Source organism: Hippocampus zosterae, chromosome 3 (assembly GCF_025434085.1).
Source record: "Hippocampus zosterae strain Florida chromosome 3, ASM2543408v3, whole genome shotgun sequence".
Classification (NCBI taxonomy): domain Eukaryota; kingdom Metazoa; phylum Chordata; class Actinopteri; order Syngnathiformes; family Syngnathidae; genus Hippocampus; species Hippocampus zosterae.
In genome coordinates, this window is record NC_067453.1 from 7,197,101 (window position 1) to 7,214,104 (window position 17,004).

Consider the following 17,004-nt stretch of genomic DNA (forward strand, 5'->3'; position numbering starts at 1 on the left):
GGCAGGGTCACCCATGGCAAACAGGTTCTAGGTGAGGGGCCAGACAAAGCACGGCTCATAGACCCTAATGATGAATACAATAGATGGACCAAGGTTTCCCTTGCCCGGACGCGGGTCACCGGGGCCCCACTCTGGAGCCAGGCCTGGAGGTGGGGCTCGTTGGCAAGCGCCTGGTGGCCGGGCCTACACCCATGGGGCCCGGCCGGGCACAGCCCGAAGAGGCAACGTGGGTCCCCCTTCCCATGGGCTCACCACCCATGAGAGGGGCCAAAGGGGTCGGGTGCAATGTGAGCTGGGCGGCAGCCAAAGGCGGGGAGCCTGGCGGTCCGATCCCCGGCTCAGTGCCTGTACATTGGGGTTCACACCAGTAGACGAGAGGGTTGCCTCCCTCCGCCTTCGGGTGGGTGGACGGGTCCTGACTGTTGTTTGTGCATATGCACCAAACAGCAGCTCAGCATACCCACCCTTTTTGGAGTCCTTGGAGGGTGTGCTGGAGAGTACTCCTGCTGGGGACTCCCTTGTTCTGCTGGGGGACTTCAATGCTCATGTGGGCAACGACAGTGAGACCTGGAGGGGCGTGATTGGGAGGAACGGCCCCCCCGATCAGAACTCGAGTGGTGTTTTGTTATTGGACTTCTGTGCTCGCCAAGGATTGTCCATAACGAACAGCTTGTTCAAACATAAGGGTGTCCATATGTGCACTTGGCACCAGGACACCCTTGGCCGCAGTTCGATGATCGACTTTGTAGTTGTATCATCGGATTTGCGGCCGCATGTTCTGGACACTCGGGTGAAGAGAGGGGCGGAGCTGTCAACTGATCACCACCTGGTGGTGAGTAGGCTCCGATGGTGGGGGAAGATGCCGGTCCGTCCTGGCAGACCCAAACGTATTGTGAGGGTTTGTTGGGAGCGTCTGGCGGAATCCCCTGTCAGAAAGAGTTTCAACTCCCATTGAGCCCGAGTGGACCATGTTCCGTGCCTCTATTGTTGAGGCGGCCAATCTGAGTTGTGGCCGTAAGGTGGTTGGTGCCTGTCGTGGCGGCAACCCCCGTACTCGCTGGTGGACACCAGCAGTAAGGGATGCCGTCAAGCTGAAGAAGGAGTCCTATCGAGCCTTTATGGCCTGTGGGACCCCAGAGGCAGCTGATGGGTATCGACTGGCCAAGCGGAACGCGGCTTCGGTGGTCACCGAGGCAAAAACCCGAGCGTGGGAAGAGTTTGGTGAGGCCATGGAAGCCGACTTCCGGACGGCTTCGAGGAAATTCTGGTCCAACATACGACGTCTCAGGAGGGGGAAGCAGTGCACCACTAACACTGTGTACAGTGGGGATGGGGCGCTGCTGACTTCGACTCGGGACGTTGTGAACCGGTGGGCAGAGTACTTCGAAGACCTCCTCAACTCCACCAACACGTTTTCCTTGGAGGAAGCAGAGCCCGGGGACTCTGAGGTGGGCTCTCCTATCTCTGTGGCTGAAGTCACCGATGTGGTTAAAAAGCTCCTCGGTGGCAAGGCCCCAGGGGTGGATGAGATCCGCCCGGAGTTCCTCAAGGCTCTGGATGTTGTGGGGCTGTCCTGGTTGACACGCCTCTGCAACATCGCGTGGTCAACAGGGAGAGTGCCTCTGGATTGGCAGACCGGGGTGGTAGTCCCTCTTTTTAAAAAGGGGGACCGGAGGGTGTGTTCCAACTATAAGGGATCACACTCCTCAGCCTCCCTGGTAAGGTCTATTCAGGGGTGCTGGAGAGGAGGGTCCGTCAGGAAGTTAAGCCTCAGATTGAGGAGGAGCAGTGTGGTTTTCGTCCCGGCCATGTAACAGTGGACCAGCTCTACACCCTTAGCAGGGTCCTCGAGGGTATGTGGGAATTCGCCCAACCAGTCTACTTGTGTTTTGTGGACTTGGAGAAGGCGTTTGACCGTGTCCCTCGGGGAGTTCTGTGGGGGGTGCTTCGAGGGTATGGGGTACCGAACCCCCTGATACGGGCTGTTCGGTCACTATACCACCGATGTCAGAGTTTGGTTCGCATTGCCGGCAGTAAGTCGGAATCGTTTCCAGTGGGGGTAGGACTCCGCCAAGGCTGCCCTTTGTCACCGATTCTGTTCATAACCTTTATGGACAGAATTTCTAGGCGCAGCCGAAGCGTTGAGGGGGTCCGTTTTGGGGGCCTCAGTATTGCATCCCTGCTTTTTGCAGATGATGTGGTGCTGTTGGCTCCTTCAAACAGGGCTCTCCAACTCTCACTGGAGCGTTTCGCAGCCGAGTGTGAAGCGGTTGGGATGAAGATCAGCACCTCCAAATCTGAAACCATGGTCCTCAGTCGAAAAAGGGTGGAGTGCCCCCTCCGGGTCGGGGAGGAGATCTTGCCCCAAGTGGAGGAGTTCAAGTATCTTGGGGTCTTGTTCACGAGTGGGGGCAGAAGGGAGCGGGAGATCGACAGGCGGATCGGTGCAGCGTCTGCTGTGATGCGGACGTTGTATCGGTCTGTCGTGGTGAAGAAGGAGCTGAGCCAAAGGGCGAAGCTCTCAATTTACCGGTCGATCTACGTTCCAACCCTCATCTATGGTCACGAGCTATGGGTCGTGACCGAAAGAACGAGATCCCGGTTACAAGCGGCCGAAATGAGTTTTCTCCGCAGGGTGTCCGGGCTCTCCCTTAGAGATAAGGTGAGAAGCTCGGTCATCCGGGAGGGGCTCAGAGTTGAGCCGCTTCTCCTCCATATCGAGAGGAGCCAGATGAGGTGGCTTGGGCATCTTATTCGGATGCCTCCTGAGCGCCTCCCCGGTGAGGTTTTCCGGTCATGCCCCACCGGGAGGAGACCCCGAGGAAGACCCAGGACACGCTGGAGAGACTATGTCACCCAGCTGGCCTGGGAACGCCTCGGGATCCCCCGGGGAGAGCTGGAAGAAGTAGCTAGGGAGAGGGAAGTCTGGGCTTCCCTGCTAAAGCTGTTGCCCCCGCGACCCGGCCGGTAAGCGGTAGATGATGGATGGATGGATGGACAATGAGCTTTAGAATGTGTAGTTGTACTTAATGTTGCAAAACACAAACCATATTCACATTGTTAAACTAATAAAGTACCGTTACCTCTTAACATTAACTCAGTGAAGACAGAGTTTACCCAGAATTCACCATCTAAAGAAAGTTTAATATTACATAAGAAAAAAACCCTGAAATGATCTTTAATGTAGAAAACGGGTCCAGTATCAATTGTCATTCATAAAATAGTTTTCCGATGGATTTAACAGTGTTGGGAAGTAACCAAGTACAAATACTTGATTGTACTTGTAGTGTATTTTTTTTTTCTTGGACAACTTAATTGTTACTCCCAAGGTTCAAAACATATCTTGCACTTGGGATTCAACATGTTTTTCAGGTATCATAACCTAATTTAGCATGTTGCTATTAAAAAAAATGAAAAGAAAAAAGAAAACTTTTTCTCTTTAGGTCATGTTATCAGAATACAATCCATTGGTAAAAAACAAAATAAAACAAAACCAAAAAAAAATGTTAAATCAGAACTTCTACTTGTAACTTGTAATTGGCTGACTACTACTTCTAGATATAATAAGAATGTGAGTAACGATTTGATGAATCTGTATGAATTTCACTTTTTGAAATGAACTACAATTAATTAGATCAATAGCACAATCTTGAAAAGCAGTGATTAAATAATGAAATATTTTTCCCCTTTATAAAAAAAAAAATTGATTTCTCACTGTCCTCGAGTATAAGTTTGTTTGGTGTCGGTGAGTTCCTCAGCTCACCTCATCCTTGACTGCCTTGGGCTCCAGAGCTCTGCTAATCCTGCAGCCCAGTACAGGTGTCGCCGGCTGGGCTGAATGCGCAATGCTCTCCAGTTTGTTGAACATGTCCGACTCTGTCCCCCCAAACCATATTCGTTTGCCAACTAAATCCCATTTTCTCCGACGGGAACTGAATTAATCAAGTGAGAAGATGGAAGACAGGAAATAACAATCAGTGAAGACTGAGATGTACTAAAATGGTGGTTGCAGGCGTTTAATTTCTCACCTCTGTGAGGCCAGTCGACTGATCTTGCGCAACTCCTGGAGGGATACACTTCCATCATCCTCCCTTTCCACCTCAATTCCCAGCTCAGTGACCAGCCACTCACCTTCGTCTGATAGTTCATATCTGACCTCCCACCCCAGAACAAAAAAAAAACAAGTCAAGTCAAGTCAACAGTATTTATAGAGCACTTTCAAACAGCCATCGCTGCATACAAAGTGCTATACATGGAGCGATTTAACATACACAATAAACAGTAAGACGAATCGGTAATAAAGGCGGTAGAAAGCACCAAGCAGTAAAATCAAGAACAAATCTAAGTCATGCTGAGTCGAACGCCAAAGAATACAAGTGAGTTTTGAGGAGGGCTTTAAAGATGGGCAGCGAGGAGAGGCTTGCCGAATGTTCAGTGGGAGGTCATTCCAGAGAGAGGGACCAGCAACAGAAAAGGCTCGATCCCCTCTGAGCCTCAGTTTAGTTCTTGGTACTTCTAACAAAGACTGGTCCACAGACCTGAGGCGCCGGGCAGGTGTGTAGGGGCGGATGAGCTCAGAGCGAGATTATTCAGAGATTTGAAAACAAAGAGGAGGATCTTGAAGATAACTAAAATGAATGGGGAGCCAGTGAAGGGATGCCAGAGTAGGAGTTATGTGCTCCCTCTTACGAGTACCAGTCAAGAGGCGAGCAGCGGCATTCTGGACCAGCTGAAGGCACTTAATGGAGGACTGGCTGACTCCAAAGTACCGGTACAGGGCATTGCAGTAATCCAGCCGGGATGTGACAAAGGCATGAATTACTGAACCAAAAAAAACAACAAACTGTTGAGTCGCATCGTGCGGTTACAAAGTTTTCAAGTTACGAGCGGTCGCTGTATTTGCCTGCTGTGAGTTGCAAGGACAATTTTGACCTTTCGATGACCAGCAAACAGTCTGCTATTAGCTTGGGTCAGTCACCTTCACAATGTCCAACCACCATCAGTTCACAACTAGCAGTGAGTTTCTTGCGTTTTGTGCTCCCATTTGGGTTTTTTTTTGCGCAGGTATTTTTACCAAGCAAGGGTACGAAGAAAGTCAGTGCTGAGAAGAACAACTGGATGATGCCCATTTAAGTTGAAAAACATGAGCGAGGGGTGTGTGTACTGTGTGGTCAACTTGGAGAAGCAGGACAAGAGTAGTTCTTACGTACCACAGTAGAAAGAGTTTATGTGGTAAATAAAACAATAAAACAATTTCCCATACAGTATGTGGACCTCTGTCCATGAGAAGATGCCGAAAATAAACTCATTCCATCCCTCTCGAACTGAGCCGCACCCAATATATCAGGATGCGTACCGATTGAATCGTGTTTTTTTTTTTTTTTTTTGGAGGGACGCACAGTCCCAGTTAAATGCTAATTGAAAACATCGCTAAAAATTGGGGTGGAGTAAATGCATGAACCTTAATTTCAACAAGCAAAGTTGATTTTAGCGATGAGCGCTTTGTGTTATGAGCGTGGATGTGGATCGCCTTGAATCTCCTAAGTCAAGGTAACACTTTACAATGAATGAGAGTACCTGCGTAACCCCTTTGTTAAAGCATACATCTGCCTGGCCTTATTGGCAGCGTCTATCTGGCTAAGGCGATGGTTGAACTGCATCAGCAGCCTTTCTGCAAAGGGCTGTCCTGCGCCATAGATGCGGCCATAGTTGAACACCTTGGCGTGCTCCCTGCTGATGCCCACGGCGTCGGCTGTACGGCTGTGCAGGTCAGTGGCCTGGCTCTTCTTCCCTTGAAGGGTCATCCAGCCAAACGCCGTACAACCTAAACGCGGCACAGAAAGATATTTTGCCTGACTGGCTTACAGGTGTTCCATAACATGTTTTTTTGTTGTTCCAGGTTGATAGACTGTAGTTTTACTCATCAATCACAAAAAATGAATGCAGCCTTCACGGCTCCTGAATATTAAGTTGAATTTACAGTACTTAGTCGTTTTTGGACAGTCAATGGATTTGACCACTGGAAGATTACAATAGACAATACTCGATATAAATCAGTTATACACGGTTTTAAGGCAACAGGTTTGCGCACACGCACACACACACGCACACAAAATATTCATATATATTATATTTTTTTGGCGGGGGGTGCCTTAATAAATTAAATTGGCATTTAAAAACTGTTTTTTGTATTTCCTTGGGTTGTCTGGGTGAAATTAAAATTGGTTTGATGATTTGAAACCTTTGTTTATATGCAAAAAATAAAAACCCTGAAATTAGGGGGGGGCAAATACCTTTTCACAGCAGTATAGAAAAACGAACAAATGGATGCCAAATCTCACCATTCATGCCAGCAAAGTGGGCCTCTCCGAGCACAGCTGCAATCCACAACTCTTGAGAGTCCACGTCGGCCCCAACCAGGTGGTAACCTGGTGGTGCCTGCACCATCGCTTTCAGCTCACTGCCCACTCTGTCCCGCTAAGGACACAAAACATATCGGCTGTTGTTCGGAATCCTCATTCCCGACTCCCAAATCACTTCATAAGGATTTTGATATTGTACAGTGGACGATACTGTTCACTCATGAGTCAAACCAAAAAAAATGTTTTGGAACACTACTCAGGCATGCCTTAAATAAATACTTCCTGCTGTTGCATAATTATGACCTACTGAATCACGGTCAACATGACATTGTTAAAATATGAGCATATGTTTATAAAATATAGACAAAAAAGCACCAATCCATGTTGTGCTACAGTATGTTGCTCTACTTATGCTAAAGATATATTTTCCTGACACCACTCATGAATTGGTTTCAAATTCAGTTCTACCCCTGAACAAGCCCCCCTCCCCCACACACACACACACACAAATCTCTATTAGTGCAACAATACATTGCTTTTTTTAGTGATCATGGTTTGTTTACTACATTTGAAAGTTTAGTGTGGGATACAATGAGGGCACTACATTTTGCAGTCAGGGATAACCGACATTCATTCTCCCATTTGAACAGCGTTCCAAAATTGCATATTCAATACATGAGTATTGATAGCGGATAGGGAGTGATTCTAAACACAGCTTTTAGCTTATACATGACAGTACATCATCATGAGATTTAGTGTTAGTGGCTTACACGTGCATTACTGGCAGTCAGCCATGTTGGCTCCACAGCCCTTCGTGTGACAGTTCCAGCCGTGACCACTTGAGGTAATATAGCACCATACTGGCCCTCTTCATCGAACTCCTTGTGCCTTTGGAAAAAACACACATCGTTGTATGAAGTGCTGAGTTTTCCTTCACCCTTTGTGGTCAATACGGATAATATGCATAGGTGGCAGACTAACCTGCTCACAAAACGAGGAAGCTCTCCTTTCCGCAGCCATATCACCATCTGGGAGCTATGATAAGACCATCGGTTTTCAATGATGTTTTTCCAAGTTAAATTCAAGCACTTTCAAGATTACCGGTAGTTTTCTTGGGGGTTGTTTTGTCATGCAGAAGCTCAGCGTTTTACTACCGGGTACTTGTCGCACAACTCGTAAAGGAGTAGAATGGCATAATTCATGAATCGGCCAATGTATTTCCAAGGACTGTAATGGGAATTCAACATCTAACAGTGCTAAAATGTATAAATAAAATAAAATATTATAACAAACTGTTTGTGCCATTATGAATGTTGACCGTGTTATTTGCAGACAAGCAAAGTTGCTTGCTCATGCGCCAGACTTCATTTTGTTCTCTGAGTAGCAGCTGTCCAAAGTGCTGATTGTGCTGCATGATCTGCACTTCAGCGCCTCCCAAGAAGAGTATAAAAAAGGGAGCGCTTGACTGCTCGGGAGAGAAGACTCCATGATAGATTTTTGAATTTTATGACTGGTGCTCTCCATATTTTTTGTAGCGGATATATATGTCATCATTTTTTTGATAAAGACTTTCATTGTCTTGGTTTCCCTGGACAAGACAGGGCGTCCTACATTGTGCCTTTCTCTGAGTCTTCTATTCTGTCTGTATCTCTGCGGCAACCTGCTGCTGACACTCTGCTACACCGTATGATCAGTATCCATTTCCCTCTAAGAATATCCTGCCTGAAGCCTTATAAGGGCGAGGAACTGTTGCTCAATAGTCAGGTGCCATCTTGGCCTCATGATGTCAAAACGTGACCAGCATGGTGAAGAGGGCTAAATACCAATTTGGATTGTACCACAACATGTGGTGAATGATTCACCTGTCGTGAATTTTACCGTCCTTGTTCGCACAGGAAGTTGTGCAAAAATGAAGGTCAATGTTAGCGCGCATTTTAGGTTCATCATGAATTTTTTTATACAAAAGCTATATAATGCTCACGTTATGTCATTATTACTTATGAATACAGTATTGCAAAATGTGTACGGTAGTCTAAAGTCAAACCAAATTGTGTATTTGTCTATTAGCAGGCAAGCTACCTCCTGGCTCATGAATGTTGAATACATGGGCGGTACCATTACAATTCTGGGGATGGACCTTGCTGTTGAACTTTAATCCCTATATGTGGACCTTCATTCAGATCTTTACCAAAATGTAATGGATTATTACGTGGCCCACAGGGCACCCTTCAAGTTATTGAATAATTTGTTATGTGTAATTCTGCTAACCGTATTTGTCTTACCAGCTACGGTTTAGTCAAATGACAGTTTAACTACTATCTTTGCATTTAAATCAAACACTGAGTGTATGGGGGAAAAAACGCGGTAATACAATGTTACTGGATACCTTATGCGTTTATGAGCGTTCCTCCAGAAGGACATCATTTTGTTAATCTCTAAGGCACGTGTGGCATTGGTTTCACCTCTTCCCGCTCTGAGAGTACCATCCTCCATCTTAGGTAGGAAGTCTTTTGAAAAAGGACTGCCAACGTTATATTGATTCCCGTCCTGAAACAGACAAAGACTCTTGAGTGTAATGCCAGTCGCTTACTGATGAAGTACCGACACCTTACCTTATGTGGTAATTTGAAAAACCAACACCCAGGAATGTCTATATCGCTGTAGGGGCCGATTCCTTGGTGATAGTGGCAATGACTCTCCTCTGGGACAGGGTGGGATTTGCGGGTAGGTTGCGGCTTCTTTACAAATTGGAAGAAAAACAAACGGACGAAAAGCATTAATGTCGAGAGCTCGTATGTAAAAACAGTAACTTTCCTGCTGACATGAGAATAAAGGTAATAAAGAACAATTTGGATACCCCATGTGTAACTGCTTTGACTCCATGTTCCTCTGTTAGTCTCTCCAGTGTTCCATATTCCTCCACCTGGTGGGGGGGAAAAAACCTCAGTGCATCTTCTTTTCTTTACTAGGACTTTTTTGTAGCATCTGGTTGATGGAAATTTGATTTTTAAAAATGGAATTGATTGTAGAAGCAGCACGATGAACTACGTCGGTCCTGCATCCAAATCATGCCTCAGTGGGCAATTTACTTGTGTGTGTGTTCACCGGGTACTTTGGCTTCCTCCCACATTCCAAATACATATACAGGTACATGCATGTGAGCCTAACTCAGGGGTCAGCAACCCAAAATGTTGAAAGAGCCATACAGGACAAAAAAAACAAAAAAACAAAAAACAAATATATCTGCAGCTGCAAAAAAATAAAAGCCTTCTATAAAACTTACAATGAAGGAAACCCATGCTGTATGTATGTAGGAGACTGGACTGTATCAGAATTGTTTGTTATTCATTCCTTTGTTGTGTGTTCACAACACCCACATAGAATTTATTTTGTAATTTCTTCGCTTCATTTTTTTGTTTTGGTGCAGTATTTTCGCTTTTCTTAGTGTCCATGAAGTGATCATTTTTTTCCGTTTTTCTGAGGCTGTCTTTGATCACCTCTCGAGTCGAACGAGAAGAGAGAAGGCACGGAGTCGGGTGTCTGCGTTTGTCGAGACTGTTAAAAGCATAAATAAAGTGTACCTTTTAAAAAACCAACACCACAGCTCTCCTTTTTCAGAGCTGCAACATGTATATACATCTATTTGAGCTATATTAGCCTACTATCAAAATCTTTTTCCATTCATTCATTCATTCTTTTTCCATTATCAAACATTTTTTATAAATCTGCAAGGAGCCACTAGATGTCGCTAAAGAGCTCCATGCGGCTCTGGAGCTGCGTGTTGCCGACCCCCGGCCTAACTGAAGACTCTAAATTGACCATTGGTGTAAACGCGAGTGTGACTTCTTGTTTTGTCTGTTAGTGCCCCTTGAATGGCTAGTTACCAGTCCATGAAATTCCCCAGCTCAAGAGTCAGCTGGGATAAATTCCAGCTCACCCTCGACTAATGAGAATTACAGAAAATCGATGGATAGATAGTTAATTCAAGAGCGTGCAGCATAGTGTACTTGCTTGCCCACTATTGTGGCGTCGTATCATATTCGGCTTGGGTACCTTTGCCCAAACAGCGTTGTCTGTCCACATAAGGTCCTCTGATGGTGCGCAGTCCATATACTCAGGCGCCCCCTTGCAGTTCTCATCACAATACTCTCTGTAAACACGCTCAATCTCTCTGTAGAAGACAAAAAGCTCAAATACATCCTATGCAGGCTGGATTTCATTATTATAAAAGTGGTTCTCAAACTTTTAGGGTGCAGAGAAGAATGTTTTCCAAGTATCCATGACGTGTTTAACAGTTTCAACCAAAGTATTCATGGCGTGTTTGACAGTAAGGAACCAAATCCAATCCAATTACCGTAAATTAAAAGTATCCATCATAACTTGCCGACGTGCCCTGCTTTTACGAACAACTTGGCGCAAATGGATAAGACCCCGATAAGAAAGATACAACACGAGCAGAATCATTTTCATGTTGTTTTACAGACGACAAAAATTTGGACTCAACATTGCCAAGATGACAAAAAATTGGACTCAACATCGCCAAAGCCATGGTTACCATTTACACATTGCAAAAGTAGTATTTTATCCATGACATTGACATTTTTCTTTTGTCCCAATGTACTTCCGAACTACATATTCGGCTGAGGTCCTTTTGCCATATTTGTGCAACTCAAGGAGAAAGTAGTGTGAGAGAGCGAAAAATGCTATGCAAAGAAGTCACATTGATGTGCTATGTTACAGTATCAGATATCAGCGCTCTTAACTGGCCTAAACTGAAGTAGGTCACAGTAATTGGCTTGGCTTGTTTATTTTATTGGTAGGCTGGTCCCCATATGTAATAATAATAATAATAATACTTTTAATTTTGAAAGCGAAAGATTTTAAAACACGGGATAAAATGTACACTTTAAAGCCAAGCATACATGACTGAAAACAAACACATTTAGAAGAAAAACAAAGCAGAAATGGCTAAGAGATTAAAAGGTGTTAAAAGCTATGCACTTATGAAAACAGTACCACCGAATTTTATGCAAATTATTCTGCCTCAGGTTGAGAACCACTAAACTTGAGTGTGGTCCACGACATACTTGTGAGGGCAAAGTGCTGGCCCGATGTTTCCCTCCGGGGAGTCCAGGTTATCCCTGCGTCCCGGAACCAGATACCCCCAGCCATGCTTCTCTGTGTAATGCAGGGGAAATCCATCCCACGTCAGACCCATCAGTTTAGGGGTCACCCTCATCTGAAGACTAATGAGATTCGCTCCCGGCGACCAGCTGTCTGCAAACATCTTTTCACACAACTTGCGATACCACCTGATGATGCAGGACGCAGGGAAGAATTGAGAAACAGTGGAAAGTGAAAGTGAAAGTCAAGTTCTGGCGGTTTGAGATCAGACCCAGGATGTCCAGGCAGGTGTTGCTTTCTCTTGGGAAGTCGATTCACAGTTTCCTTCAATTTATCCACAGCTAGTCTGCTGGGACAAGGGCCCGCTACAGTGTCGTCTTCAGTTGGTGGACCTGTGTCTTGTAGCACAAAGTAAATCATAATCAAGGCTTTTCGGAATGAAGACCATTGTAATGTGATACCATCCATCCAGTCTGCAAGAGGAGTCGCGGTTTGGGATTCAACCGCTTTTTGGGACGGTTTCTTTTTGCTGGCTGGAAGTTTCTTCAGCTTGAATTCCTGCACGTCCCATTCAAGGTCCCAAAGCCAAGGATCACCTCGGAATCTAGGAAACATACAGACAATACATGATATGGACAATGGTATGGTGACAATAAGTCATTATATCAAGGTAGGGGATCTCCTTTTTTGCACAGCAAATACCTGATGCTTTTTTTTTCATAAGATTTAAGTATTTGTAACATCAGGGGTCATTGATGTTGGATGAGTGGGGCTGGCTGACAGACTTGGTTCTTGTTGCCCCCTCCATTTTTAAAAGGGGTTAAGTTTGGGGTTTGTGCATTTAAGCCTTTATGGTTCTGACTTTATGCACTGCAAAAAAATGCAGAAGCAACGTATCGTCCAATACATGTGTTTAAGTTGAAGGGGGAACTTAAGGGACAGGGGCCAACCGTAACTATTGAATGAGCTGATTCAGTGGTTGAGTGCATCTAAGACGTATTGCACCTTTTTTTTGAATTTTATTTATTTATTTTTTAATATGATGACTGCGCAGACATTTTTAGATCTTTCCAGATATGTTCAATCTGTTTCAAGTCTGCTGTAGTGCTGGGCCACTGACGGATATTCAAAGTTGCCCTGAAGCCACTCCTTCATATCTTGGCGTGTGTACATTGCTGCAATCATCTTTCCCTCAATCCTGACTGGTTTTCCAGATCCCACTGCTGAAAAGAACAACCTCATAGTGTGGTGCTGCTACCATCAGGCATCAATGTAGGAATAATATAATAACGCTTGGTTTCCTCCAACCCTGATGTCTGACGTTAACCCCAGACACTAATGTCTTCAGTACACAACAAAAACAAAGCTGGTCAAATATTTTTGGGGGGAATGTAAAGTAAGTGCTAATTACGCAGGTCCTCCAATGTGCAGATGCATCACAAGAAATTCAAAATTACTGAATCACAGAAAATGTCATTGAAGTAGATCTATTAAAAAAGCAACTTCGCATTCTGCATGAAAGATTAACTACACACAAAGTGAGAAACACTCTGATTGTATGTTTGTCATAGTAACACTGATTATAGCTTAAGCAATCAAAAATGTTAGTACTACATATGAAGTTGTGAAAGGTATTGGCCAAAGATGTATAGAATGAGTTCATTTTTTTAACTGAGCTACTGAAATAACTGTTCTATGTTGTACCAATTTCTTGAGATGCACCTGAATAACCTTTAGCAAGTACTTCGTGTAAAATACCATAAATTGCAATAATCCTAGGAGAAGAAAGAGCCACATTAAATCATACGCCTGGTGTCGAAAATTCAGCTTCATTTCATTTCCCTCTTGAGGAATAATATGTGTTTTTTGACAAAATGAGGTTAGAGTCTCACCTCTCACCCTCCAGAAGTTGGCATGCATCATCAGCTAGAATCATGAGAGATTTTTTCATCTCTCTCTGGAGCTCTTCATAAATGTCCTGGGAATCCTCCAGGTATCGCCCCCAGTTCTGATTGACAGGAAGGTAGCTCACACCCATCTCAAGCATTCCGGCAAATGTCACTGGATGAGGACATCTTTGGAAGGACAAATTAGCTGTTAAGATTCAGTAATAACTACAATTTAAGACAAATGTGTCTTCCAACCTCTCCATGAAGAGGGGCAGTTGTTCAACAAATATTTGATGGGTGGCCTGAACATCTGAGGCGCAGTAGCGCATTAACTCCTGTGGGAGACAGCAAAGACAAAGTAACCGTACACTGACACATTGATAGCTTGCTAAATTGATGGATGGATAAACAGTGGACAGAAAGTCGGACAGACCTGGAAGTGCTTCCTGACATCCATCATGGAGCCATTGATAAAGGTCTCCCTGATCTCTTTTTGTAATGGCGGCCCTCCCACATATAGAGCATGGACATCGGCTAAGTTGTTGATGCTGCTAATATTCACCCAGTCCCAAAATCCGATCTATGCACACAAACATTCCACTGTGAACCTTTTCATGAGTTTATGCCAAAAACAACAACACCACCCTGAGCCAGTGTCGAATACACAAACCTTGGGACCGTCTCTTTTCTGTCCCACTTTCTTCATGCGCTGGCTGACCTCCTGGAGGCCCACCTTCTTGCCCTGCTTATTGGCCATCCATAGTGTGCGCTGGAAGCCAGTAAGGCCCGAGATAGCCATATGAAGACTCATCGTGTCCAGGAAGCGCACCTTAGATGCCTTGAGAAATGGATATGGATATGAATTTAATGTGCAAAAACACAAGCCTGCTACTTGCACACCCACCTTCATTAAGTATTGCTCCTTAATGTGAGATCGGTCAAAACTGACATTGTGGCCCACAATGAGACGTTCCTTCCACTGACCGCCTGGTGGACGAACAGAATTCATTGGTGTCTCCAGAGGGATTAGGTCAGCGAGGATGAGCTGGTCTGACCAGGAGTAGCGCTCTTCAATCAGACGTTTGCTGCACCAAGAGTACCTTGTAATGGACACATAAAAACTTGTGACATGCACTTGCAAGAAAATAAAAAACCCATGCAGTGTTACCCTGTTACAAGTACCCCAACTTACCCCAAAGTCTTTCGAGTTACGAGCCACTTGATATTTTTTGTTTGTTTAGTGCTGTGAGCGAGTTTTAGATGCGCTGCAATTTGAGTGAAGTGGGTAAAAAAAGCCCCTGATGCACTTCTGGCCATTGATTGAACCGGACAGTGAAATAAACAAATGCAAAATGAAAAAGCTCGCATGGAGCCGACGTCACTCCCTCGTAGAATGACATAAATGGTTACTCTGATGATGGGACTTTCAGTTTAATTACACATAAGAATTTGGTCACAGAACAGATTACATTTTTAAGACAACTGCCACTATGTTATTTTGATACCATCGTTGTGTCTACTTAATGACAAATAATTTTCTAAGCAATGAATAAATTCATCCACTTTGTGTAGCCCATGTCTTCATTCAGGTGATGGGTGAGCTGAAGCATTGTCAACAGGTGACTTTGGGTCAGAGGTAGGGTACAACTTGGACTGGTCATCTGTAATCGCGTAGCACAGTCAAGTACATAAATATTTGGACAGTGACACAATTTTCAGCATTCTAACTCTGTACAACACCACAATGGATTTGAAACGAAACAATCAGGATTTGCTTCAATGTCCAAATATTTAGGGACCTCGCTGTATAGCCAACCACTCACATTCCACACTTAGCATCTTCATGGAGTACATGGAGAAAACACAAAAGCATAGAGCGAATAGAATGTGCATACTTCACACAGGAAGGTCAGAGCTTAGATTCAAACCCTGAACCACAGACCTGCTAACCACTAGAGCACCATGCTCCTAAATGGATGAAGCCAGTCCAACATAGTCATTCATCTTACAACGTGGCAATACCCCCCACCCCTCTTTTTTAAAATATCCTTACCAGTGTGTTGGAGACAAAGCAACAGCCAATGTTGGACAGTGGCCCTCTGCCATGCACACCTCTACATCAAACACAAGCGCTGTTTCATCTGGGAAGTCAACCCTGTGGCTCTCCCCGCTGGACCCATAACGTGTCCAGCCAACCTGCCATGTCCACTCCTGGGGTAAGGGAGGGAGCTCTGCTTGCTGCAGCACGGCCGCAGCTTCCAGGTAGGGAAGACTTTGCTTCTGAGCTAAAACACGGAAGTGCTCGTCAATATTGTCCCCGTACATTTTGGGAAGCTTCAGCTCCACTTCTTGTAACAGTGCCGTTTCTTTCCCCCACAGCTGATGCTTCTGCAAGTGCCTTACACTACGTTCCACATCTTCTTCTCTGTACTCGGGCACCAGCCCTCGAAAGATCTGCTCATGTAGATTTCTTGACAGCATCTGGATGTTAAGGGGGTTCAGACGGGTTTCTCCAGTGTCCTCGCATTGAAATGGGTGAGGCTTTGTGGAGCAGAAGGAGCGGGGCCATGTCCCTTTTTTGGAGATGAGAGACCTGGGTGTGGGACAGCGGAACACTTTGAGCATCTGGACGGCTCACTGCATCCTATGAGAAAAAAAAATATTCACAAACTATTTGACTTAATCACATCGGCTTGTAGCAACTGTTGGACAAAAAAATGTCCCTTAAATATTACCCGCGTCTTTCCTTAATTTATTTTACATGACAATTTCAAGAACACTGCAAGCACGATGCGGTTAAGACGGTCATTAGTAAATGTAAAAAAAAAAACTACAATAAAAGGTACGTACGTCCTTCTACCAACTTACCTCGGTCGAATCATGATGGTATGATGAGTTACCAACTGCAATACTCGGCTCGTGTTTGCCTCGATTGTGAGCTAACAAGACAACAGCTGCTTACTTTAAGTCCAGCTATGACAGGACAGCGACCGAGGGCAACATAAACGCACCCAAGTCTGATTCAAAAAACAAATGTGACGAAATATTCCCGGATAAGGCTAGCGCTGCTTCGGTGTGTTATTCGAGTAGTTCACCATGCTTTTAAAACGTTTGCGACATCTTGTGGTCTGGATAACCGCGTTTACTTCCGTCCACTCATTTAAACTGGATAACTGTGAAAAAGATTCAATTTATTTGCGCTTCGTCTAAATTACGCATGCCTGATGTTAATACAATAAAAGGTTTGCCTGCTACAGTAATAAACTGTTTATATTTATTTAAAAGTCTATTATCCGTCGCTGACGGCCGTGTGGCCTAATGGATAAGGCATCTGACTTCGGATCAGGGGATTGCAGGTTCGAGTCCTGCCACGGTCGTATGTTTTGTTGACAGTGTCTCACGTGTTTCTCGCATCATATTACGAATATACAACGCCAGGTGCAAAAGTAAACGCTGGTCTAACAATACATCATCGTTTGTTTTGCTTTTTCTAAACAATGGGTGCTACATAAATAAGGAACTTGGTTTTTGAGATGCACAGGAATCTAAAAATATAAAATGGAAAGCACCTAATTGAGGGTGGCTTGTGGTCAAGTGGTTAGTGCATCAGCCTCAGAGGGGCAGAGTTC

The 17,004-nt window shown here is 44.8% G+C and overlaps 1 protein-coding gene and 1 non-coding gene across 2 annotated transcripts in view; one reads left to right on the top strand and one right to left on the bottom strand.

Moving 5' to 3' along the window:
* Positions 1 to 16,467, bottom strand: part of polg (polymerase (DNA directed), gamma) — a 17,749-nt gene extending 1,282 nt beyond the window's left edge. Inside the window, exons 1-20 of the mRNA XM_052060824.1 lie at positions 16,244 to 16,467; positions 15,429 to 16,019; positions 14,280 to 14,475; positions 14,046 to 14,213; positions 13,809 to 13,955; positions 13,631 to 13,710; positions 13,379 to 13,561; positions 11,948 to 12,090; positions 11,758 to 11,884; positions 11,450 to 11,674; positions 10,416 to 10,533; positions 9,220 to 9,285; positions 8,975 to 9,100; positions 8,749 to 8,909; positions 7,344 to 7,397; positions 7,133 to 7,250; positions 6,342 to 6,477; positions 5,578 to 5,824; positions 4,029 to 4,151; positions 3,764 to 3,932 (exon numbers count right to left, since the gene is read on the bottom strand). Coding sequence (XP_051916784.1) covers positions 3,764 to 3,932; positions 4,029 to 4,151; positions 5,578 to 5,824; positions 6,342 to 6,477; positions 7,133 to 7,250; positions 7,344 to 7,397; positions 8,749 to 8,909; positions 8,975 to 9,100; positions 9,220 to 9,285; positions 10,416 to 10,533; positions 11,450 to 11,674; positions 11,758 to 11,884; positions 11,948 to 12,090; positions 13,379 to 13,561; positions 13,631 to 13,710; positions 13,809 to 13,955; positions 14,046 to 14,213; positions 14,280 to 14,475; positions 15,429 to 16,000 — 3,159 coding nt within the window. The 5' untranslated portion in view covers positions 16,001 to 16,019; positions 16,244 to 16,467. The remainder of the gene's footprint in view (positions 1 to 3,763; positions 3,933 to 4,028; positions 4,152 to 5,577; positions 5,825 to 6,341; positions 6,478 to 7,132; positions 7,251 to 7,343; positions 7,398 to 8,748; positions 8,910 to 8,974; positions 9,101 to 9,219; positions 9,286 to 10,415; positions 10,534 to 11,449; positions 11,675 to 11,757; positions 11,885 to 11,947; positions 12,091 to 13,378; positions 13,562 to 13,630; positions 13,711 to 13,808; positions 13,956 to 14,045; positions 14,214 to 14,279; positions 14,476 to 15,428; positions 16,020 to 16,243) is intronic.
* Positions 16,468 to 16,679: 212 nt separating this feature from the next.
* On the top strand, positions 16,680 to 16,752 carry trnar-ucg (transfer RNA arginine (anticodon UCG)). Its single transcript has one exon. It is a non-coding gene; the product is annotated as a tRNA-Arg (tRNA).
* The last annotated feature ends 252 nt before the right edge of the window (positions 16,753 to 17,004 follow it).